Genomic DNA, 26869 nt, shown 5'->3' on the forward strand with positions numbered 1-26869 from the left:
TTTTCCCCTTTGGTAACCATAAATTTGTTGTCTATGTCTGTGAGTCTATTTCTGTCTTGTAAATAAGTTCAGTTGTACCCTTTTTTTAGATTCCCCATATAAGTGATATGATAGTTGTCTTTCTCTGTCTGACTCACTTCACTTAGTATGATAATCTTCTGACTTCTTGACCAAGGCTTTCTACTCAACACTGACTTCTACATCCTACCCACCACCCTTAATTCTAGTACTCCAATAGCTCCAAGAGATACATATTCCTCCACTAACTATGGCCCCATCCTCTGCTAGACCAACACACCCCACCAATTTAAACACCTGTAACAAACTCCTTGGTACACCTTCCTTGGTCTACCAAAAATCCCTTAAGGGCTAGTTGCTCCACTGTTGTACCATTTCCAAACATCTGTCTTCTGGTGTTCTGGGCTATTTATAAAATGGATGGCACTCAACCCCCTCTGAAAAATTCTGTCAAAAAAAGACAATTTCTACTTTTTAAAAAAAAGTATTTATTTATTTATTCATTTATTTATGTATTTATTTTGGCTGTGCCATGTCTTAGTTGCGGCATATGGGATTTTCGTTGCGGCATGCAGGATCTTTAGTTGTGGCATGTGGGATCTTTAGTTGTAGCATGTGGGTTTCTTATTTGTGGCATGCATATGGGATCTAGTTCCTCAACCAGGAATCAAACCCGGGCCCCCTACATTGGGAGCACAGAGTCTTACCCACCGGACCACCAGGGAAGTCCCTCTACTTTTATGTACAGTAAATTTTCTTTTTAGCTACTGTCCTCGTTGCAAATACCCTCAATCTTCTAATCAATCTTAGTACACCTCTGCAATGATATTTTCTCTTCCTTTCCTAAGACCCATCCTAAAATGTCCTTCAAAAGTCTGAAACCAGACCAACAAGAACACAAAATGAGAAGCAGAATTGAGGCTTTTTTTTTTTTTTTTTTTTTGGTTAGAATATGCTGGAGAAAAAATCAAGTATCACTTCACTTTTACTAGCCATACTTAAGTCTGACATTCAGGAAAAACATCTGAAAAATATTTATTGTTCATAAATTATATTAACTTTTTATATTATTTTAGTAATATTCTGCAACTAGAGAAGAATCTCCTCCTCAGTGAAATAGATACTGTGGGCAGGAGTCCCTGTGGAATTATAAGGAAGGCCCTGTTTGGTCAAATCACACTTGTGATGGATACATGGACATCATCGCATCATAGCCCTGTCATCTTTATTGGGTACTTTTATGCCTTGGTCTTCCTTAAACAATATTTAACAAACATTGAATACATCAAACAGGCACTATTGGGAAAAAATGGTTTAAATGAGAAACACTCAGAGATACCATACTTACTCTCAAAGGGCTTACATTCTAAGTGAGAAAGTAAGTTATTCAGATAAAACGGTGTCACAAGGGTCAAGACCCCTTTTTCACTAATGGAAGTAAAGAAAGGGACATTGTCAGACTAAACCAGCCACTGCAGTCTCTGACCTTCATTCTTGAATATTTCCTTCCATTTTCTCTTGAGCTCTATATTCTATAATCTTTAGCCTTTTCCCATAAGCTTTTATCAAACACACAAGGCTTGGATATGGCTTAGATCTTTCATCATATTCCTCATCCCTAAATCAGGTAAATATCAAAATTATGTAAATCCTCCATAGCAACCTAATGGAAGATTATAATCAAATAAGTATCCACATCTTGTCATTAAATTGATAAGGAAACACAAAGGGCTTTGAAGCTGAATCCTGGAGCTGTTCCAGCTACAGAACATTATGGCTTTAGCAGAGAACCCAGACTACTGCTTCAATTCTAAATGAACCAGTTAATTAATTTTTTCATTCACTTAACAAGTACCTACTTTGTGCCTGTCACCATTCAAAGGATACAGTTGTTGCCAAAACAAAGTCCTTGCTCTTTTTGAGCTTACATCATGGAGGTGGAGACAAACAATAGATAAACAGACATATAATCAAACATCAGGTAATGTTGAAGGCTATGAAAGAAGAAAGTAATTTGAGAGGATAAAAAGTGCTGGTTATGGTATGTAGATAGAGTGGTCAAAATCTTTTAAAATGTAGCATTTGAGCAGATCTGCATAAAGTGACAGAGTGACTTTATAAATGTCTCTGGAGGAAGAGTCACCTCACCAAAACAAAATATGTGAAAATGTAGTTCTAAATTCATGAAAAAATAAGTATAGTAATTATTGGATCCATGTTATAACTTAGCCCAATATTTGACATTAGAGATTAAGTCCTGTTCTTTTTTTAAGAACATATTTGTAAAGCATTGTTTGAGTTTTCCCAAGAATCAAGACAAGAAATGTTAGCCTCTATGTATCCTTGTTGAATGCTGCTGAGTCTTACTTAAGGTTGCTTCTGCTAAAATAAAGTACTTCTCTAAGTAACCCATCCCATCTGCTTAACAGCCTTAGAAGCTAGATGCACTGGTTCCCCATTTTACAGATCAGTAGATGAGAACAAAGTGAAGCTAATTAACTTGTCCAAGGTCACTGGCCACAGAGCAGTGAAGTCTGACAATACGTAACTTCTATTGTAAATGGATTGCCATTCTTTTTTCCCCTGAGAATTTATTGAGCAATTTTTGTGCTACATCATACATCTGAATACAAAAGAAGTAATAAGCACTATCCCTTCATCAAAGTGTATTTAATCTACATGTAAAGACAAAAGCAACATACCCCAAAAAAAACTACAGAAGTAAGTGTAAGATGGTACAGTATGGGAACATATGGTGAAGAAATGCAAAGTTTTTTTTTAAAAAAAGGGTTAGTTGGTGTTCCTATGAGCTGAGTATGGCTTGGGGCTAAAAAATGTTGACTCTAACCTTCTTTTAACTTTTTTTCTGCCCCTGTTCATATAAGAAGCCATTGAAGAAACTGGAGTGGTTAGCCTAGAGAAGGGAAAAGTCAGGGGGGATTTGATAACTGTCTACAAATATTTGAAGAACTGTCATGTGGAAAAGAAATTAGATTTGTTCTATAAGTCCCTAGGGGGTGGAAGTGATAGAATTCACCACAATATAAGAAAGAACTTTCAAACCAAATAGAGAACTCTAGAGCTCTCTAAAGATAGAGTGGGCTGTTTGGGAGATGGACTACTTTGATCCCCTAGCCAGGGGAGCCTCTTCAATGACACCTTGTTCAGGGGAATCAAGGGTAAGATGGATGGATGGATGACATGAATTTTCAGATCTCTTCGAAGGCTGAGAATTTATTATTTTACCAGTGAGAAATGAAATTTCCATTAATACTGAGCTGCTTATGAAGTTCCTCTCTCCCTTAGAGAGTGTTTTCTGCTCTTAAAATTTTTGGATATCATATCTACAGCTCTGCATGTGACTGCTCATGCTTACCTGATAATAAATAATCCTCTCAAGAGGTACTTGATTTCTTTTTGCTCTTTCTAGGTCTCCAGCCATACACCAACTACAGCTTCACACTTAGAGCTTGTACATCTGCTGGATGCACTTCAAGTGAGCCTTTTCTAGGTCAGACTCTGCAGGCAGCCCCTCAAGGTAATTAAAAAATACCCATGACTGGGGAGAAGAAGTTTTCATATGGTATTTTGATGTGAACTCTATAAACTCTTTCATAACAAACAAGGAAGAAGGAATCAAGTCTATAAGTACAAAATTAAATAAAATTGTAGGTTCCTATTTTTCAAGTTTAGTTCAACTATAAACTTCCCAAGGCAGTTTGCCTTCAATTCCTTAAACCTTTTAGATGTGGTTTTACATGGAAAAACACTATTATCTACTTGGATACGAAATTCTTCCAAAACTCAAGAGTTAAATATTCCCAGAGCAGCTAAAATATAGCAAGTACCATGCTCCCTATTGAAGCTGATTAAAATATTCACTGCCCTCAAGAACTTACAGTCAAATAGAAGTGATAGGACAAGTACCCAAATCTGTATGAAGAGAGAGAATCTTAAAGGTGATGTTAAGAAAGAATAAATGAACAGAATGCTCAGGTTAATCTATGAAGGGAGAAATTATAACCCATCACGGGCATCAAAAAAGATTTTAAGGAGCAGATGCCTTCTGAGATGGACCACAAGGAACAAGGATTTTGACAAATGAATGGTAGGAGGAGAAATACACAGCTTGAGGGAATGTAAAGTGAGACCATCACCTTGGAGATCAAATTGGTGATGTCTATTAAACATAAAATGTTTCCCCATGACACAGCAGTTTCATTATCTATGCCAGAAAATAACACTTCCACAACTGCACAAGGAGGCATGCACCAGGATGTTTATTGAAGGCTTTTCTGTCGTTTGTTTAATGGCAAAGTACTGGAAGCAATTGAGATGTCTCTGAGTGGGGGAATTGCTAACTAAATTCAGGTGTATTCACATTATGGAATTCCACGCATCAGTTTAAAGGAATGAGATGATCCATCCATATAAAATAGAAGTTATAGAACTACATTCACTTATGGTGTCTTTATGTATCAAACAACACATAGAAAACTATATTCATTTCTATAGATAAATAGATAAATGCATAGGAAAGATTCTGGCAGCATACACACCCAAATAATAACAGCGGTCTGTGCGTTAGGAAGTGGGATGGGTAGTATCATTTACTTGCAGGAGAAAAATGTGTGCAGAAGCTTGGGCTAGTGATCAACTAATTATTTTGTTAATCTCTACTACATGTCTGTTTTCCATGTGGGGAAACAGAGGCATAAATAAGTTTCTGAACAGAAATATAATGTTAATGATCATCAGACAGTCCTGAACTACTTGTCCATTACTCTTCTAATGAAGGGGTTGTTGTACCTCAGAATATTAGACCTGAACTTCCTACCAGTAAATGGGGAATAAAATGGAAAATTCCACATATGGGGCATATGGCTCCTCACCAGGAATTCACTAATGATGTTTTCTATATAAAGAATGTTTCATGTCAAAAAGCTTAGTGTTCCTTTGAAAGGAAGAAACCAGCAGTGGATTTTTTGGAAAGGTAAACTGTCAAATGGATACTTTGATGATAATGGATAATTTCTAAAGGATCTATCAACCAGTTTTGGCTGAAACTCAGCCAGATGAAAGAGCAGGGTTTCTCCAGTTTACTCATCCAATCCATATATTTAAATTCTTAGAAAATATGCATCTCTATTCTCACTTTGTCCAAAAAAAAAAAGATTTCTTGAAACAGTTCAGATTTCATGACTTAAACATTATAGCTTTCAACAGCACTGGGGAGTATAAGATGAGAAATGTTTTACTTGATTTCTGTTTTGAACTTTATGCACCTTTACTTTAACACAAATAACGGTGCAAAGGAACAATAAACTAAATGAGCTTTCCTCTGCAGAACAGACATGGATTTAGAATCCACTTTCTGGCTGTGTAAGTGCCAATTGTGAATAACTTGTATAAGAAATAAATGTAGTCTGATTGCTTAACTTGGAGGTTTTGAGGGAACAGATCAGCAGTAACATTAAGTTGTGTTGTTTTGCTAAAGTGGAAATAAACATATTATATCATTTTAAGTTAATAACCCAAATATAACTAATTTTAAAAGGTCTAGTTGAGTGAATCAGCCATAGTTTGAAGGTCTAACATTTGGGTGTCTAAGTGGATATGGAGAGAATTAAAAGAAGCATTTGTTCCTAGCTACCCTGAGAGCTCCTCATTTCTTTCATTTTCAATCTAAAAAAGAAAAAAAAAAGCACATTATGACCCCATCGGTAAGTTGGACCTAATTCTCTCCGATTTTAACCTACTAGAAAAATGGCGTTCCCATAGTCAAGTAGTGGGAAGAGCTTGGACTGGGTTATTGCTCTCTTTTCAGGATTGCTGCCATACCGGCAAGCTCTCATTCATTTTTAGAGTTCAAGCATGCAAAATTGCAGGCATGCGTTCCTCTAGCATTGATAATATGAAAAAGCAAAAGGAAAAGAGGACCAGTCTTTTTCAGTTCCATTCCAGATTCCTCTTCCTCTGCCCTTCTTTTATCTGTTGATGCTCTCAGATGCTCTTGGAATTCTCCAGTACTAGCTGGAATTCCTAATGAAGGTGGAGAGCTCCCAAATTCTAGAGCTTTCACAAAGCCTACACTCACAGATTTAAGGCCTGTCTATCTACCAGTCTACGAGATGTTTATATTTAAGTGTTTTACAAATATTTCAACCTCAGTATTTCAATGTTTAAAATCGCTCTCCCCACTAACTTTCTTTTCTTCCCTTTTCCCTCTCTCAAATAGCACCATCTAATCATCTAAGCCCCCCAACTGACATTCTTAATGCTTCTCTTTTCCTTAAGTTATAGTAGACAATTCTTCATAGTTTTATTAATTTTAAATCTTACGGATTTTTAAAATGTTGTTCTTCCTTTCCATCCCTTCTGTCATTGCCTTAGTTCAGACACCTACAACTTCTCCAGAGCCTCCTAACTAGTCTCCCTGCCTCTGGCCATTTCTCCTCTTTCTCAAATCGCCATCCCAATTCTTTTTCCAGTTTTGCCAAAATAGGCATAACTCACCTTAATTACCTCCATAAAAATCCCATTTCTCTCCAGGAGGAAAGAAATCCACATCTTCTTAGTAAGTCAAATTAGACCCCTCAAGTTTTAACTTCTGCCAGTCTGGCAAGTCTTTTGGTCTTTCCCACATGCAATTTAATGTACCAGTCATGCCTATATACTTGAACTTCTGCCATGCTTTCCCTATCTCTAGGACTTTGTGTAGGTTTCCCTCAGCCTCTAGATACCCTTCCCTACATCCTCACTCAGCTAACTCCTATTTTTTCAAAATTTAGCTCAGATGTCTCCCATTCTGAAAATCTCCTCTGACCCCATCCCCTTCCCATCCATCCCCATTTCACTCCCAGCCTGTTTTAGGTACCATGGCTAAGTGCTCTAATAGCACACTAAGCTTCCTTTTCTTAAAGCACTTATCAAACTGGACTATAAATTGTTATTTACCCATTTTTATTCATCATGATACTATAGGTTCCTTGGAGGATAAAGACTATATATCTTTATCCCCACATTCACAGTGCCCAACATAGAAAATGACTAAATTGAGTAGAATGTTGAATCAACAAATTAACAAATAATAAATGGTCCAGAAGTCAATGCACTTCTGACATCAGCCAATATGAAACTGGTTCCTTTGATTAACTTCCAAGGGAAAGCCAATCCACAAAAAATGTTGGGATTTTTGACTTGGAATTTGTAGGGACATAAGAAATGGGTAATACTGCATGACACTCAAGACAAAGTTAAAACAAATCCAGTAGACGTGTTCCTTATTTAGTAGCTATTATGTCAAGAGACGTACCAAGGTGTCCTTCTGACCTTTTCCTCTTACACCTCTCAGCTAGTTTACCTGCTCCCCACCCCACTTCTAGATGATTTCCCTCATGACCATCCATTTCCTTCCCTTGAACAGCCTCAGTTCTGCCCTTCCATTATGTAGAATAGGTTTTCTGATGCCCCTGAGACCCAGGCTCAGCGAGGGAGGTAGATTCTTCACCTGGGACTTACTAAAACCTCTCACCAAAAGCGGGTCTTATCCTATCAAAGATTTCTTGCCGCTACCAAGATAAGAGAGTCTCCATAACATTATGCAAGTGAAAACACAGTGCTTATTTTTTACACATTCCAATTTCATCTTATAAATCAAACCAACGGACACAGGGTTATTGCCAACATGAACAGAGCTTTCACCAGCTTATCTAAATATAAAACTCAACTTTTATTTAAAACACAAAGCAACACCAAAATGTGACTTTATTTTATCTCATTAACTCCTGCATTTCCACAGACTGCATTGACTGATTCAAAGCAGAAACTAAGCAGTAGCCTTTCTAGCACCTTGGTGATTTTTAATACATCAAGGTAAGGAAGACAGGACTGCAGGAAGCAGATTATGAACTACAGCCTTATACTTTATCTTTTAAATCAACAAACTAATATCACATTTAAATCAGAACTCTAATTAGGTGAGTGAGTCATCCAGCAGCTGTTGGCAGAGAGACCCAAACATAAATGTATATTATGATTTGTGGATTTGTTCGAGTACCTAACATTGGGTGAGCTTTCAGAACAAAATGAACTACTCTCTACTCAGGAGTAAGCTGTTCTTTAGAAAATCAGTAAGTTTGAGCCATTTTTAAATCGGTCTTGATTCTTTCAGAATGTTGCTAAGTAAATAGCACTTGAATGTCCTTTTCTTATAAAAGTGTTGAAATCTTACCCTTTCCTGAGTAACTTACACAGGAGGTAAAATCAACCAAAAACTATTGATTATTGAGAACCTAATATTGAAATGAGTTTTTAAAAGCTGAAGAAGAGAGTTACAGTGTCTATTCAGAGCATGACCAGATGACAACATGAAAATCTTTCTCATCGCTAGGTTCTCCATCAGTACATTTTTACATTGATAAGACTACTTAAATATTTGACCTTGAATTACAGTTGTTTGTGTACACATTTTATCTTTTATACAGAGGGTATAAACTCCTCATAAGAATGAGCCATATCTTAGCCGCATTTGTATTCCATAGAATACTTAACATAGTAATTTGTGGGACATATATTTACAAGAAAATTATTCAATATTTATGATGCATTGTGCTATCCATAAAGATACATGGACTACTAATACAGAGTAGTCCCCTGCCCTCATGGAGCTAACTTTGTATTAAAAGCAGGAGAAAGAAATAGACCACACAGTCATAAAAACAAAAAAATAATGATGATATCAAAGAAAGAAGATGATTTTGATGTTATAAGCATTGGGAGGAAAATAGAAAAGGGCATATGATAGAGAGGAACAAGATTGGGATCACTTTAGATAGGGTTAAAGTTATAGTTAGGGAATAGTGGTCAATAAGACCTCCCTGATAAGGTGATATTTACACAGGTCACTGAAATCTGAGAATAAAATGCACAATTGTCATGGTGTCATGAACAAAAGTGTTCCAGTCAGAGGGAATGGAAGTGCAAAAGCTCAGAGGTGAGAAAGAACTTGAAACATTCTGAGGCTGGAAAGGAGTCTGGTGTGGCTGGAACTTCATGAATGATGGAGAGAATGGTGCCAGGTAGTCCAGAGCCAGAAAAATGTAGGGCCATACAGGTTATCATAAGGAATTGGAATTATACTGTATGAATAATTTCAAAAGGGCTGTATATTTTATGAATATTATACTAGGTTACATATATACTATACATGCTTTTGTAAGGATTACAGTGATATAGAGAACGACAAGATTTAAACCACAGACACTAGTTTAGAGGCTATCACAGGAGTCCATGAGAGGGAGAAATGTAGTCTGGATCAGGAGAGGTAAAAATAGAAGGAATATGCACATTCAGGGTAGAATCTGCAGGACTCGATGATAGATTATATTTAGGGGTGTGAAAAGTAAGAGCCTCGGATAAGTTTTTTGTGTTTTGCCCAAGAAAATGAATAGTTGGATAAGATTTGGAGACAAATAGATTGTAGACCAGAAAACCAAGAGTTCTGTTTTAGATGTTTTTGGTTTTTGATATGTTATTAGTCATCTAAATGGAGGTAGACAAGTAGAGAGTGGAACTCATCTGTCTGAAGCTCAGGAGAGAGTTTTAGTATAGCGATATGCATCGGTCAGTGTTCAACATAGAAATAATGTTTAAAACTGAGACTAAATGGAGATCAACTACAAAGACAGTGTTGCCAAACAAGAGGAGAGGAAAGGAGAAGAAGGGAGGGAAGGGTAGAGGAGAGAGCCTAGTTCTTTGAGGCACTACATCATTTTGAGGTCCAGGAAGGGAAGAGAAGCCAGTAAATGAGGCTGGAAGAAGTAGCCAGAGAGAAAGGAAATAAGAAGCACAGCATGTAGTGTCAGAGAGGCACAAGCAAAGTATGTTTGTTCATCAAATTTGATAATTCAGGCAAATACTAGATTATGATTCCAAGTAAATAGGCATCAAATTTGAAAATTCCTAGATATTTTCTTAGGTCTTGATTACACTCAGAGTAACAGCCAAGACAGAGAAAGTTTCCACCACTAGTTGTCTGGCATTCATTCTCTAAAGGCAATTCAAAAATAATAATAATTAAAGCATTAAAAAAGTATTTATATATTTATACCCAATTATATACTTTACCTCCAAAACAAATAAAATGTATTTTTGTTGCTCACCATGAGATTTTTTTATCAACAGATAAAAATATCATAGCATGTGGAGTGATGGTATGACTTTTGATACGGTGCTTACTGTATCCTAGCAATAAAACTTCACTGTGTTATTTTTGCCAGGAGTTTGGGTGACACCTCGACACATTATCATCAATTCTACAACAGTGGAATTATATTGGAGTCCGCCAGAAAAGCCCAATGGCCTCATTTCTCAATATCAATTGAGTCGTAATGGAAGCTTGATTTTCCTGGGGGGCGGTGAGGAGCAGAACTTCACTGATAAAAACCTGGAGCCCAACAGCAGGTAAACTAAAAGAAAACTTTACCAATCATACGGTGAGGATTATAGATTCCTCAGGGTTGAGAAAGAGGTCATCTCCAACTGAAACAATATTAAATTAATTGGTTAATTAATCTCATATATTAGCCATTCCATAGCTGATGAAATCTCTTAATCCATTTCAGATGTTGAAGATCCAAACACTAGCTCATTACACTAGTCTTCAGAGGACATGAAATTCCTTAAAACTGTAAACAGTTAGTCTTTTATTTGATATGAGAATTTTTTAGTATATGAAATACACAAAGTGTTAAATTTTAAGAATTATCAAATGATCTTCAAAATCATGCATCCCTAAACTAGCAAGAAAAGAGATTTAAAGAGGTGTGTTTTGCATCAACAACCTTTACTTCTGGGATAATGTTTTCTCTACTTGCTATACTATATATAGACAGGAGTGGTTTGAGGGGGGAAAGTTCCACATATTTGCTATTCAGTCCCATTCATTTCTCAGCAGAGATCAAATATATCTTAGATCAACAGATGTTTTCTTACAGAGAGTAGAGATCAGTTTAGTTTTATTGTAGAGAGTAGCAGATCAATTTAGAGACATCTTTCTCTAAACATATTTCCCTGAACTCTAACCCACTTAAAACTGGAGAAGGCTCATTTGAATCCTTCACAATCCACCAGCACACTCCAAGACTTTCCTGAAATCTTTAAGAAAAGCAATGAATTACTCGATGGTTAAAAATAAAATGGGGGGACTTCCCTGGTGGCACAGTGGTTAAGAATCCACCTGCCAATGCAGGGGACATGGGTTCGAGCCCTGGTCCGGGAAGATCACACATGCCACAGAGCAATGAAGCCCGTGCGCCACAACTACTGAGCCTGTGCTCTAGAGCCCTTGAGCTGCAACTACTGAGCCTGCATGCCACAACTACTGAACCCCGTGCGCCTAGAGCCCGTGCTCTGCAACAAGAGAAGCCACTGCGCACCACAATGAAGAGTAGCCTCCGCTCACCACAACTAGAGAAAAACCCATGCACAGCAACAAAGACCCAATGCAGCCAAAAATTAATTAATTAATTAAAATAATAATAATAAATTTACATTTAAAAATGCTCATATTTAAAAAAATAAAATAAAATAAAATAAAGTGGGAAAGGGTCCGATATATTGATGTCCTGGAGAGAATGTTCCGTGTGCTAGAAAAACTATAAGGTCTATGGTAAAGTCTCTGGATGGGGAACAAAGAATTTGCAATTTGTCACAAATTTAGAACCAAGCAATAGATAGAAAAGCCAGCAATCACTGTCCAATTATCTTGTGCATTTCCTTATCACAATTCTTTCTTTTTTAAATATAGGTACATTTATAAGCTGGAAGCCACTACTGGAGGTGGCAGCAGTCCCAGTAATGAGTACATTATACAGACACCTATATTAACACCAGAAGAAATCCAGCCTCCATATAACATCACAGTAATTGGGCCTGATTCCATATATGTAGCTTGGACCCCACCAGGTAAGAAATAAAACGTGTGTGTGTGTGTGTGTGTGTGTTTGTGTGTACGCATGCGCACGCCTGCGCATGTGTACGTAAAACATTTCAGAGGAAATTAATTGGAGATAGGACTGGAAATGTGAATTTAGTAAATCAGAAGGATATATTCTGTCTCCTGGATAAATATAAACAATAAACCAAACTACACTCATGGGTGAATACATGCATAACCATTTATGTACATACATATAGATAGATATAGGTGTAGGTGTGTAGATAAAGATACATAGATACCTAGATATATACTTTTCTATCAAAGCAACACTTTCTTTCAAGTACCAGAGCCTAAAAATCTCTTTTCTTATTCATATATATGCAAGGTAAGTCACATAGGTCTGAACTACCTTGAGCACCCATTTCTACAGGATTCCCTAGATTGAATCATTGGCATTATATTATAGTAGTGAATGGAGAATTCAGAAAGAAAATAGACCACTCCACCCATGTATCTTCAGTTGTGACCAGTTATATGGTAGCTGAATTTTACCTCTCTAAGCTGTGTAGCCTCCATCAAACCATTGAGTCACTAGTAGGTTGCTTTTGTGGTTTAGTGCAATATTATATTTGGAATATAATCATCATCCTCAGGTAAAACTCTGATTGCATTAACACTGGATTAAGGATTAGAGTTAAATCTGCTTGCTCTGTCTTTTAACATGAAGGATATTTGGAAGTTTTATTTCAGTAAAATTTAAAAGTGATTAAGGTGTTAAATGAACTTCAAAGATATGTGAGTTTATTTTTAATATCTAGTCTTAACATGAAATTGAAACATGAAATTAACACAAACCCCTGTTGTCCCCATCAGATTAAGTTTAGCCACATTTCAACATGGTACTGAAAATAATTGGTTAACAGTCATTTGGGCTATCAGCAGATCCATTCCATAAAATAATTAACAGACATATTTTGCATTGAATTGAACAAATAACTCAGTCAAAACATATAATTTAGGCATAAAGATAACATAAAGGCATAATATTGGATTGGCCAAAAAGTTTGTTTGGGTTTTTCTGTAAGATGGTATGGAAAAACCTGAATGTACTTTTTGGCCAACCCAGTATATAAAACTTAAATTCTCATGAACCAACATCCTTCTGATGTCATAATCTCAGATCAAAGAAAAAAGGATCTTTTGGGGGACAAATTTGCAGGAGAAAATCTCTGAAGAGCTTTCTAAGCAAAGAAAAACTTAAGTTGCTCTAAGATATCAAGTATAAATGATTTCATCCACCTTTGTATTAAAATGAACATGCAACATATTAAACAAAACATGAAAGAATAATCAGTAGCGCCAGATGTGTCATAAAGTGCTATAATCCAGATCTCAGTTTTAGAAGCATAGCTGTTCTTGAACTCCGCTCTTAATTTTAACAGAGGAATAAATACAAATCTCCTGCTGTGAAAAATATACAAACTTACATATCCTTTTATGGAACTGATTTCTACCTTCATGGAAGAGCATGGCCAACTTGCAGCCTTTTAGCATATTTCTCCTTGGCATTCTTATAGTACCATGGTATTTTTGCTCCACAAAGTAAAATGAGGCATCACAGAGCCAGCCTGAGACCAGATTCAGCCTATTGGCTGGAGACTTCTCAGATTAGTCCAGGGTCTCTTACCATCCAAATTCTCAAAGAGCAATAAAGAAAATCCAGGGTGATATGCAAAGTTGATGATTTTCTAGCCAAGTGACCAGGAAGTTCCATGGTTTATCACAGGGGTCCCCAATCTTTTTGGCACCAGGGACCAGTTTCGTGAAAGACAATTTTTCCACGGATGGGGTAGGGGATGGTTCAGGCAGTAATGCGAGCGATGGGGAGCGATGGGGAGCGGCAAATGAAGCTTCACTGGCTTGCCCGCTGCTCACCTCCTGCTGTGCAGCCTGGTTCCTAACAGGCCACAGACTGGTACCATCTGCAGCCTGGGGTCTTGGGATCCCTGGTTTATCAAATTACATGTCATTTTCATATTATTACATACCTAAATTGTCATTGCTAATCTGAAGACTTCACACTCAGTAAGGATTTGAAAACATCTTTCTTTTTTTAAAAATTTTTTATTGGAGTATAGTTGATACAGTGCTGTCAACTATAACAATGTTGTGTTAGTTTTAGGTGTACAACAAAGTGAATCAGTTATACATATACATATATCCACTCTTTTTTAGATTCTTTTCCCATGTAGCTCATACAGAGTATTGAGAAGAGTTCCCTGTGCTATGCAGTAGGTTCTTATTAGTTATCTATTTTATATATAGTAGTTATCTATTTTATCTATTTTATATATAGTATAAAATCTATTTTATATATAGTAGTTGTGTATGTCAATCCCAATCTCCCAATTTATCCCTCCCCCGCCCTTTCCCCATAAGTTTGTTTTCTATATAAGTTTGTTTTCTACATCTGTAACCATGTTTGTTTTCTACATCTGTGACTCTATTTCTGTTTTGTAAATAAGTTCGTTTGTGTCATTTTTTTATATTCCACATATAAGCAATATCATATATTTGTGCCAGCTATTAGCTGACTTTAAATAAGTCAGTTTCTTTGAGTCTCAGTTATCGCCAACTGTAAAATGGAGATAATGATAGTACCTACATGTAGGGTTGTTGTAAATATTACATGAGATAATTTATATAGTTGGTATACATTATCTGGTCTGTATAATATTCTATAGGTAGTGATAATTTTAGGATAATTTTTGTTATCTTTAATTATTCATTTTAAATATGTATTTGCAAAAAATGAAACCATTTCCTCTAAGATCAAGAACAAGACAAGGTTGTCCACTCTCACCACTAGTATTCAACATAGTTTTGGAAGTTTTAGCCACAGCAATCAGAGAAGAAAAAGAAATAAAAGGAATCCAAATCAGAAAAGAAGAAGTAAAGCTGTCACTGTTTGCAGATGACATGATACTATACATAGAGAATCCTAAAGATGCTACCAGAAGACTACTAGAGCTAATTAATGAATTTGGTAAAGTAGCAAGATACAAAATTAACGCACAGAAATCTCTTGCATTCCTATACACTAATGATGAAAAATCTGAAAGAGAAATTAAGGAAACACTCCAATTTACCACTGCAACAGAAAGAATAAAATACCTAGGAATAAACCTACCTAAGGAGACAAAAGACCTGTATGTAGAAAACTATAACACACTGATGAAAGAAATTAAAGATGATACAAACAGATGGAGAGATATACCATGTTCTTGGATTGGAAGAATCAACATTGTGAAAATGACTCTACTACCCAAAGCAATCTACAGATTCAATGCAATCCCTGTCAAACTACCAATGGCATTTTTCACAGAGCAAGAGCAAAAAATTTCACAATTTGTATGGAAACACAAAACACCATGAATAGCCAAAGCAATCCTGAGAAAGAAAAATGGAGCTGGAAAAATCAGGCTCCCTGACCTCAGACTATACTACAAAGCTACAGTAATCAAGACAGTATGGTACTGGTACAAAAACAGATATATAGATCAATGGTACAGGACAGATGCCCAGAGATAAACCCATGCACATATGGGCACCTAATTTACGACAAAGGAGGCAAGAACATACAATGGAGAAAAGACAGCCTCTTCAATAAGTGGTGCTGGGCAGACTGGACAGGGACATGTAAAAGTATGAGATTAGATCATTCCCTAACACCATACACAAAAATAAGCTCAAAATGGATTAAAGACCTAAATGTAAGGCCAGACACTATAAAACTCTTAGAGGAAAACATAGGCAGAACACTCTATGACATAAATCACAGCAAGATCTTTTTTGACCCACCTCCTAGAGAAATGGAAATAAAGACAAAAATAAACAAATGGGACCTAATGAAACTTAAAAACTTTTGCATAGCAAAGGAAACCATAAACAAGACAAAAAGACAACCCTCAAAATGGGAGAAAATATTTGCAAATGAAGCAACTGACAAAGGATTAGTCTCCAAAATTTACAAGCAGCTCATGCAGCTCAATATCAAAAAAAACCAAACAAGCTAATCCAAAAATGGACAGAAGACCTAAATAGACATTTCTCCAAAGAAGATATACAGACTGCCAACAAACACATGAAAGGATGCTCAACATCACTAATCATTAGAGAAATGCAAATCAAAACTATAGTGAGGTATCACCTCACACCAGTCAGAATGGCCATCATCAAAAAATCTAGAAACAGTAAATGCTGGAGAGGGTGTGAAGAAAAGGGAACCCTCTTGCGCTGTTGGTAGGAATGTGAATTGGTACAGCCACTATGGAGAACAGTATGGAAGTTCCTTAAAAACTAAAAATAGAACTACCATACGACCCAGCAATCCCACTACTGGGCATATACCCTGAGAAAACCATAATTCAAAGGTGTCATGTACCACAATGTTCATTGCAGCTCTATTTACAATAGCCAGGACATGGAAGCAACGTAAGTGTCCATTGTCAGAAGAATGGATAAAGAAGATGTGGCACATATATACAATGGAATATTAGCCATAAAAAGAAAAGAAACTGAGTAATTTGTAGTGAGGTGGAATGACCTAGAGATTGTCATACAGAGTGAAGTAAGTCAGAAAGAAAAAAACAAATACCGTATGCTAACACATATATATGGAATCTAAAAAAAAAAAAAAAAAAAAAGTTCTGAAGAACCTAGGGGTAGGACAGGAATAAAGACATAAAAGTAGAGAATGGACTTGAGGATATGGAGACGGGGAAGTGTAAGCTGAGATGAAGTGAGAGAGTGGCATGGACATATATACACTACCAAATGTAAAATAGATAGCTAGTGGGAAGCAGCCACATAACACAGGGAGATCAGCTTGCTTCTTTGTGTCCACATATAGGGATGGGATAGGGAGGGTGGGAGGGAGACGCGAGAGGGAGGAGATATGGGGATATATGCATATGTATAGCTGATTCACTTTGTTATAAAGCAGAAAGTAAAACACCATTGTAAAGCAATTATACTCCAATAAAGATGTTAAATAAATAAATATGTATTTGCCCCAAAATCTGCTAGGTCCCAAGGCCTCCACTTTCAAAATGATAAAACTGCATATTGCAAGATTGGGTTTGTAAATTTTTAAGATTTCTTTCAAATTTCCCAGCATTTTGTCATTTTTTTCTTTGAGTTCAATATCATATTTTCTTGTTTAAAGTATGTTTCTATTTAGAAAAGGATCATTGTGAAATAGGCACAAGTTTTGCTTTTTTAATGTCACCTTAACTCTTGTCTACCTCAATTTTGTAGAAATTGTTCATTCCAGTCCAGCCTAAGGGATATTGTAGAAATGCTTTACACACTAGTTCTGACCATGTAACCAGTGGTTAATAAATCCATAATATCCAGGCCTGTCAATCTTTTAGTTTCAGATGCACAAAATCCATTACAGAAACCCTGTAATATATGGAAAGATTAAAGTCTTAAATTAAACTTTTTTCCTGGTGCCTAGAAGGATTTTGAACTTAGTAAACAGGGAGATGATTTTGACTTGTGTATAATCTACAGTTGATTTTATTGGAAAGTACCTCATGCTGTGTTTTGATTTGGATAATAAAAACATTTTCTGTTCCTGAATAGTCACAAATATATATTTTAAACAGGAAGAAAACAAACTTGTTACAACTGGAGGTTGTTTATTTGCTGACAGTCAAGAGCTTTCTAGGTATTCATCATACCCTCCTGCCATTACAAAGTGATTACATCATACACAGAGCTGAAAAATGGACAAAACAGTCCATACCTGTAGTTCCCAAACCTGAGTGAACATTAGGATCACCTGGAAAGCTTGTGCAAAGACGGATTCTCAACCCCAAGTTTACTGAATAAGAACGTCCTGGGCTAGAGTTAAGTTCGGCAGATGACACTGATGTGCTCCAAGTTTAGTAATCATGGATCACCCACATCATGGGTGGTCAAAAGTGGTCAATTACAATAAATCTCTGAAAATGCAGATCAAACCAGTTTTCCTTGAATGTCCAAAGCCAAAATAGTGGTTAACTGATTTTTTTTCACCCGTATTTTGTTTTGTGGTCAGTAAAGACAGAGTGACCTTACACAGGTAAGTTGCTGGGAGAAAACTATCTCTGTGGTTGCCTGGCAACAGAAAATGACCCATGCAATTATGTGGGCTTTCAGTTTACACATTGTTAATTATCAATGTTATCTATAAATTGCCTTATTGTTTATAAATCCTGTTAGTAAAAGGGGTTCAGGCCAGAGAATATATGAGAATATTCAGGGGAAGAGAAATTGTGATAAATATCATATTCATTAACATTACTTGTGTATATTTGCCATTTTTTAAATTCCTAGTATGTGCCAAACAATTTGATAAGCATTTTCCCTGCCTTACTGCAGTTAATTCTCATGCAAACCCTGGTAGACAAGTAATATCATTATCAAAATATTAAGATAAGAAACTTGAATCTTGAAGAAGTAATATAATTTACTCAAGGTCACACAGCCTGAATTCAAATTCAGGTCTGCGCTCTTCTGCTGCCTTATAAGAGCAATTCCTTCCTGTCTTTGGCTTAACTCTTAAATCCAAATCTTACTTTCCATTTATTGCCCAAAGTCTTTTAGATTTACGATAGAGCAACATGGTTTTTTCAAATAGTAGCCTAGAGGGCCAAGAAGCAGAGCTAGGTGTTGGGGAAAACCAAAAGATTTGGGGAGAAAATTTTTTGTGTGGGGCAAGTCAAGACCAGAAGAATTAATGGTGGAAAATGACAAGCCCCTGAAGGGAAACTACCTACCTGGCAATAGTTATCTCCTGAGGCGTGAGGGAACTAGTAACCAGAAGCCTTTACTGACCCATCCAGAAGTGCAGAAAGAATAGACATGACTTAGCAAAACTAGATTCCAGGTCCAGGAAGATTTTAATTAGGTGGGAAAGGAAAAGAGTCATTTCTCAAATAACTACAGAGAGATTATTCAAAGACTATTTTAAGCCCTTTGTAGACATTCTTTTACCTCCCAAGTAAATCCTGGTTTACTCTCTCTCATTATTACTTGACAAACGTTAGCGGTAAGATTATCAAAACCCTCCGAACTCAAAAAAAACCCCAAGATTTCCGCTCTTCTGTACATCATTTGTACTTTCAAATCAGATGATACACAAACAACATGTCCTTATAAAATGTTTGCTAAAGTATTAAAGAAACAAAATGTTGAGTAAGCTTCTAAAATTTATCATTCAGGCAAATATAAATAAATTTTGGATTTTCTGCTGTTTAAAATTATTCAAACGCTTGATTTCCTATAGAAGCCCACATTCAGTGGGCACTGGGTATATGCCGGCTGTTCTTATTTGAATCTACAGACAACGTAAACCAGATTAGTTTATTCCTAAACATTTCTTCTCATCTTTTACAAGCTCTGAACCTTGGGTCAGAATTTACACATTCACTTTAAAGAGAAAAAAGGATGTATGTTACCTTAGTGGTTGAAAACTTATAGAAAAATGAAAAAGAAAATACTTCATGGGACATAAATGGTTTACTCAGGTTAAGAATGGAGATAGGCATCCATGCCATTTCAGAATTCAAACATTCAAAATTATTTAAACTCTGAAGGTAATAATGGGACTTTCTAATTTATCAAGGTGATGACTCTGTTTTGATCTATCCTAGCCCTTAATCATCTTCTAATTAGCAATATCACTGGATTCAACACCCGCTTTTTCTCACTAAAGATGGTGAGTTATTTAGGCTTAATGCATAATATTGAAATAATGGTGCTTTTCCTGTCACATTTATCTCTTATTCCATTAAAGAAAAGAATTGGCAACAATTCTTCTACTGAGAAATCATTTAAATTAATATTGCTTAGGAATATAAATGATTTTTATTAATCAAGTTTTGATTAAAGGGTAGCTAGCCACAATATGGCCTGCGGGTAGACATTAAGCATCTTGGTGTTCAGTGAACTCATCAACTGCAGTGTATTACATCAGATACTATCCATTTAAAGTCAAAATTGGCATTAAGCTTTTTAAAGAATTCATGTTGCATTAATTGGGATGATTCAACATTTGGTAATTGTTTCGGGTTTCTTGTAAGGGTAATAGCCAAGTGACAAGTAGTGGTGAGTTTCAGAAGAAAATGTAAAACTCATTTCAATGATTTGTAGTTTATTTTGCATATTACATTACTTCACTTATCTTTTCACTTTTACTGAGGTATAATTGACAAATAAAATGGTGATATTTTTAAAGTGTATAACGTGATCATTTGATACACGTATATATTGTGAAAGGATTCCCACCATTGATTTAATTAACACATTCATCATCTCATATATTTCCTCTTTTTTCTTTTCTTTACTATAGTCACCGTGTTATACAATAGATCCTCAGACCTTATTCATCTTATAACTGAAGGTTTGCACCCTTTTACCAACCTCTCCCTATTTCCCCCATTCTCTCAGCCCCTGACAACCAGCATTTACTGTTTCTATGAGTTCAACTTTTTTTTTAATGATTCCATATATAAGCGATACCATTAGGTATTTGTCTTTCTCTGTCTGTTTCACTTAACACAGTGCCCTCTAGGTTCATCCATGTTGTAGCAAATGGCAGGATTTCCATCTTTTTTAAGGTTGAACAATAGTCCATTGTATATATATCACATTTTCTTTATCCAGTCATCCATTAATGGACATTTCGGACATTAGTTGTTTCTAATCCTTGACTATTGTGAATAATGCTGCAGTGAACATAGGCGTGCAGCTATCTCTTTGAGATAATGATTTCATTTCCTTTGGATACATACCCAGAAGTAGAATTGATGGATCATATAGTAGTTCTACTTTTAATTTTTTGAGGAACCTCCATACTGTTTTCCATAATGCCTGTACCAGTTTACATTCCCAACAGTGATATACAAGGGTTCTTTTTTCTCCACATTGTCATCAGCATTTATCTCTTGTCTTTTTGGTAATAGGGATCCTAACAGGTGTGAAATGATATCTCACTGTGGTTTTGATTTGCATTTACCTGATGATTATTGATAGTGAGCACCTTTTCATATACCTGTTGGTCGTTTGTATGTCTTCCTTGGAAAAATGTATTTTTAGGTCCTTTGTCCATTTATCAATTGGATGTTTTGTTTTGTTTTGTTTGCTATTGCGTTGCAGGGGTTCCTTGTATACTTTGGATATTTAATCCTTCATCAGATATGTGGTTTGCCAATATTTTCTCCCATTCCATACGTGGTCTTTTCATTCTATTGATTCTATTCATTATTTGCTGTGCAGAAGCTCTTTAGTTTGATGTAGTCCCATCTGTGTATTTTTGCTTTTGTTGCCTTTGCTTTGGGTGTTTAATAAATTTATCTCACCTTATTGTGTTCTAATATGTGCTAGGCATTTTCCAAGAGATTAACACATATCTATTTAATGTTCATAACAACGTGTAGTACATCCAATGTTCTCCCTGTGTTGCTAATGAGAAAAGTCAATTTCGATGTTAAAAGCTTTTTTCTCTAGGTGATTCATCACATAGGTGTCAGAGCCAACCCACAATGAATCTGACTCCAAATTCTATGAGCAAATCCACTGTACTATATTTTTTCACTAAACAGTACATAAAGCAAATGATTTTTTTTCTGCATTATACTATGATCCAATTCAAAACTTAAAAATAAAATTGCCATAGATACAGCAACATAAATGAGGACAAGGTAGTTCAAGGGCAGTTCATACAGTAACCCAGTAGGATCATTTTGTTTGCAGCTTAAAATTTCATAGGATGTAATTCATTTACATTTGAGTGGATTGATTCATCTATTCATTTTAACAAACGTGAAAATGTTTACTGGGCCCCTGTCAGGAGTGAGGCACGACACGACATTTTGAGAGTTAAAAAGAAGAATGAATGAGACATCGTCCCTCTTGTCAAGAACTCTACCATCTAGTTGGGTAGAAGAGACATAAAATGATAACTATTATACAAACTACGTAAAATTTCCATACAATTGGTATGCATGTGTGTTCAAGAGGGTCTGGTTTCACTTCCATGCCCCCCAAAGGACATAACCAAGATACCCCTGTCTCTAAAAAGGAGACATTGGGCTAATTTGTTAAAAGCATTATGTGAAGCATAGCCCGTGGTTTGAAGCAAACGTGGCTATCAAACCAAATTAATAGTTTTCCTCTTAGAATTGTTCTTGTTCCAGCTCCTAAAAAAAGATTTTAGAAAAGCTTTATTTGATTGACTTGTCCCATTGTAAAGTATTCACCTGCTGTGAAATGAAGCCACAGAGGAAAAAAAAAGTTGAATAATTTAACTTTTTTATTTGTAAAGATAATCAGGGTTTTTCTGATTACATCTTAACTTCATAAATGTTAAATAACCTATCAGCATCTAGTTGTTGTAAATTATGAAAAGGAGCCTCGCAAGGAATATTAACCAACGAAATCCTTGTTCTTTAGTGAGCAGGAAAATGTGTTATGGCAGCTTGTCATCGTGCAACTGGTAACTTTGACACCAAATAACAAAACTGCCATTTGCACTTCGGGTAAATTGGTTCACATGAGTTTCCACTGCTCCTCTGGCTCTGACATAAATTTAGGAACTCAGGAACTAACCAAGTCGTGTGGCTTGCCAGCTGACTTTAACAAATATGCCCATTTCATTTCATTTAGTCATCAGAATACCAGGGGGCTAGGTCGTTTCAGACTCATTGCAGATGGTCTAGGGTTTGCAGGAACACAGGAGGCTTTCATGTCACTGTCCTATAAATTATGACAGTGGAGGGGGCCCTCTTCCTAAATAAATGCATGTCAGTGCTTGACATGTTCACAGCTTCAAGGAGCGTTTTCTGTTTCAACACCTCATAGGTGTGTATAAAGGACATTTATTAACCAAGATGTGGAAAATTACCTTTTCTGGGTTCATGCTTTGACCAGCCATGATCAAGATTATGTCTATATTTGAAATGTGGTGGAAGTACAGTTTTGTTCCCTGACCTCCTAGGAGTCCTGTCCTTTTAAGCAGAGAAGTTACTGGAAGCAGACCAGTAGGTACAGACTAAAGACATATAATGAGGTGCAACCTCAGACAAATCAAAGGGAAGACCACTCTAAATTACTGCTGAGAATGAAGACTAGGATATCGTTACAGGAAGACAAGTTGACCACATCCTAGTATACGTAAAAAATAAAACTAGGTAACAAGATAGTTATAAAGATATTTACTTGATTCAATGTAGCATTGCTGTAATTGTAATTAGAATAGCAGCTTTATATAAAGATGGGTTCAGAAGTGTTAGAAGGCACATGAAAACAGTGTCATAACTGGGTTTTGGGGGTTTTTTTTGCATTTCGTTCCATTTCCTTTTGTAGAGATGTCTGTCATTTTTTCAGTACTTTCTATTTGCAGTAATGAACTAAAATGCTTTACATACATTTTTAAATTTAATCCTTTCAGCACTTTAAGATGTGGCTACTAGTGTCATCATTTTACAGGTGAAGAGACTGGCATCCATAGAGGGTGGGTAATTTACCAGGGACAAATGAAGGCAGAAGAGGGATTTGATCTGACTCCATTCTGTGGTTTATCTAGTTCAAGACTCATGGCATATTTTTCAAATGTGTGTTTGTCAAACTTTTCTACAAGTTCTACCCTAAGATCAGAGAAGACAGAATGAACATGCAATCCCAGGAGGTTTGGAAAAAACCTGAAGCAATCACCATAACCTTGCAATTTTTTTAAGGTCTTTTTATCTTAAAAATTCATGCAAATTTGGCATTGAATTCCAATGTGTTTGTCTCCATCCCCCAAATAATGTATTGTATAATTTATCATTCAGGGGTGCATTTTCTATTAATCTCTTTAGTTAAAGCATGATATACAGTTGTATTTCAGGATATTAAGTCAGTCTGAAGAAAGCCGACCCCAATGTCCAGGCAATTCTTCCTCTCTTCATTTCATCATATATATGTGTGTACAAACAGCAACCTTTTATGCCCACTGCTTTATAGACTATGTCAGGGTAACGATAAGGAGAAATGCCCCAAATCTGAGGTGGGATGCTGTGACATGCCAAGATACTCTGGATGGATATTCCCATAAGCATATCTTCCTGCTGTGAAAGGTCAAATTGCAAACCAAGAGGGTACTGATTCACTCTTCAATCTCTTTTACTACCTCGAGCAATTCTCCCCAAAGAACGTCTTTAGTGGGGGGGGGGGGGGGAACCTGATTATATTGCTCTTTATTTTACCTCTAATACAGTACTTAAGTTTTCCTCACCTATTAATAAATTCAGAGTCTCCAACGCTCCCTGTAGTCAACCCCCTTCATACAACTCTCAAACTTCGTAATTATAGCAGTCTTGTTGGGAGCAGTAAAAACATTCCCAGTTTTGTCTTGCAATTGAGAATTAAGCCTTGAAGAATATCTTCTAAATGAGCTCATTACATGTACTCACTATACCATTAAAGAGAAAATGAATTTACTTAAATTTTCTAGATATTAATCTTTGTTGTGATATCTGAAAAAAATAACATAGAATTGTCTATTACCTGAGACTGAGCGGAAGCATCATGGTCCTAGACAACTTTTCATCCCATGTCTGAGGAAGATTACACATAATAAATTCATTTTAAAGCAATAGTAAGTGACAAAAATTAAATTGTGTTTGGACTGCACCACGAATAGTATCTGTACTTGTTCAACACACTGGTTATGTCTGCATAAACTTTTTCGCCTGGTGTACAGTTCACTCTGAAGTGATGATAGAGTTAAAAAAAACTGAGTAGAGAAAGTTCCCATCACTCACTACACATAAAAATTTCTAGTCTTGTGCTTTTTAGGGAGAAAAATCCACACCCAATTTTTGTGAACAAGGGATAGCGGAATTCTGCTGGTTTTCCCTAGCTTGGGCAGGGGAGTTGTGTATTTCACAAATTTTACAAGTCAAATTGATTTTGGGAAAGAGGGACATGTTTGTCCTTTTCTCCAAAAATACTTGGACAAAAGTCCACAAATGTCCAGGGTGTGTGTATCCTGGTTTGGGAAACCTGCTCTTCAGAACTTTAAGTATTTACCTATAATTTCGTTCCATCAGTGGTAATTCTAATTCCTCCATCACTGTTTTCGCTGTATCTAATCAGTCTCCAAGACCTGTTCTGCCTGTCTATGCATGTTCTCTCAAAATTATCCTTTCACTTTTTCCCCCGGTTGTCCTAATCCAAGTCTTTATTATCAAGAGACAGCATAAATATAGAGAGATAAGCTTTAGTATCAAATGGGCCTGAGTTCAAGTCTGGCCACCCCAATTAATCTGTGTGATATCTGCAACAGGTTTCTCCTCTGGCCCTTGGTTTTCTCATTTTAAAAAATGGTAGTGATATTTACCTTACAATATTGTCATGTGGTTTCATTCATTCATTCAATCAACATTTGTGCTACCGCTCTGTACTAAAATCTAAGCACTGAAACTACCTTCAAGAGAAGAACAAAGTCCCCAGCTGTATGAAGTTGACTTTCTAGTGATGTGAAATGAGATAATGTGTGTTGCCTGGCATAAGACAGGAATGCAATGAAATGCTGTCCTTGTTTTGTTATTGCTACAACCATGCAACCAGTTTCCAACTGGTAACCCTACTTCCTGGCTCACATGTTTTCAATCCATTGTTCACTGATTATATATAAAACCCAAACTTCTTGAAGAAACAAATGATAGAATATACTTGTCACTTGAGCTTGAGAGTGAAGAAGGCAGGGTCTACTCTAAGGGTCTTACTCCAAGGCCTCCAGCGTAGGGAAATGGAGAGAGGAAACCAAAGAAGAATAACAGGTTTGGGAGTGGAAAATAGTGTAATTCTTTTTTGGACCTTTTAAGATTGAGGTCTCTGGGAAGGAGGCTGTTCAAAATACAAATCTGGAACATGAGGAAAGGTATAAAGCCAGAGAGAAGAATTTAGGAATCGATGATAGAATAACAGTAAGTTAAGCTGTAAGGACAAAAGCAACAGTTTAACTAGGATGCTGTAAATTTAAACTTAAAATTCTCAGCCTGGGTTGCCAAATTCAGCACCATCTAGCACCTTTCCAAAGGAAATGACTGATGAGTCCTTCTGATGAGGATCAGTATTTCCTTCAGAGACTCCTTGTTTTCATCCATCCTACACAAAATACTGAACACCTCTGGTATTTACTAGCTCTTCTGCCCCTCATACATTGGAGCTGTAGCTACCAAAAGCAAAACCACATTTCATTCTTTAGACCTCATTCTTTAGTCCTGTGTTGTAGATTTCCTTGTTTCTGTAGCAGAGAAACTTATTTAAGTATTACAAAGGTAAGTAACGAAGCCCACATGTTAGAAGCTGTCAGATCAATGAGAAACTTTAGTGGGCCTAAAGTTTCAATATATTCTTCATTCAAGGCTCATAATCTCTCCTTAAGAAAGTGTGCATGTTGTTCATGGCCAAATAAACCTTACAGGCACTTAATTCTATGAATAGATTGTGAAGAGGCTAAACTGACCGGACCTTCTTTCTTTAGGAGGCATTGTGAAAGATGACAGTTTTTGATCCCAAATTTCATATACATTTAGGTCCATAAGTCTCACTGACAGAGTGGACTGTCCTGACTCAATAATTAATGCACTGGGAATTCTCTAGGTAGACTATGATTTGGATACTTTATGGGCTATTATGTCAAGGATCCGTGTCAGATGAGATGCATACACAATGCCTACAGAAAAATTATTGTCACAAGCAAAACTGGTGGGGTTTTTTATGTACTTTAAGAGTAAGTAAGCCTAGGGAAAATATATGACCATTTCTAATTGCCTTGTATTTATTTGCCTTGAAATAGGCCTTCGTTTTTAT

The 26869-nt window shown here is 36.3% G+C and overlaps 1 protein-coding gene across 2 annotated transcripts in view; it reads left to right on the forward strand.

Annotated features, from left to right (window-relative positions):
- The window catches only part of USH2A (usherin), a gene marked incomplete at both ends in the record, with an annotated part of 756807 nt that overhangs the window by 602697 nt on the left and 127241 nt on the right, over positions 1 to 26869 (forward strand). For both annotated transcript variants that reach the window (XM_079697601.1, XM_079697602.1), the window contains 3 exons: positions 3449 to 3556; positions 10299 to 10482; positions 11828 to 11985. In XM_079697601.1, the coding sequence (XP_079553727.1) occupies positions 3449 to 3556; positions 10299 to 10482; positions 11828 to 11985 (450 nt within the window). The remainder of the gene's footprint in view (positions 1 to 3448; positions 3557 to 10298; positions 10483 to 11827; positions 11986 to 26869) is intronic.

Source organism: Hyperoodon ampullatus (assembly GCF_949752795.1).
Source record: "Hyperoodon ampullatus genome assembly, chromosome: 2".
In the NCBI taxonomy this organism is placed as follows: Eukaryota; Metazoa; Chordata; class Mammalia; order Artiodactyla; family Ziphiidae; genus Hyperoodon; species Hyperoodon ampullatus.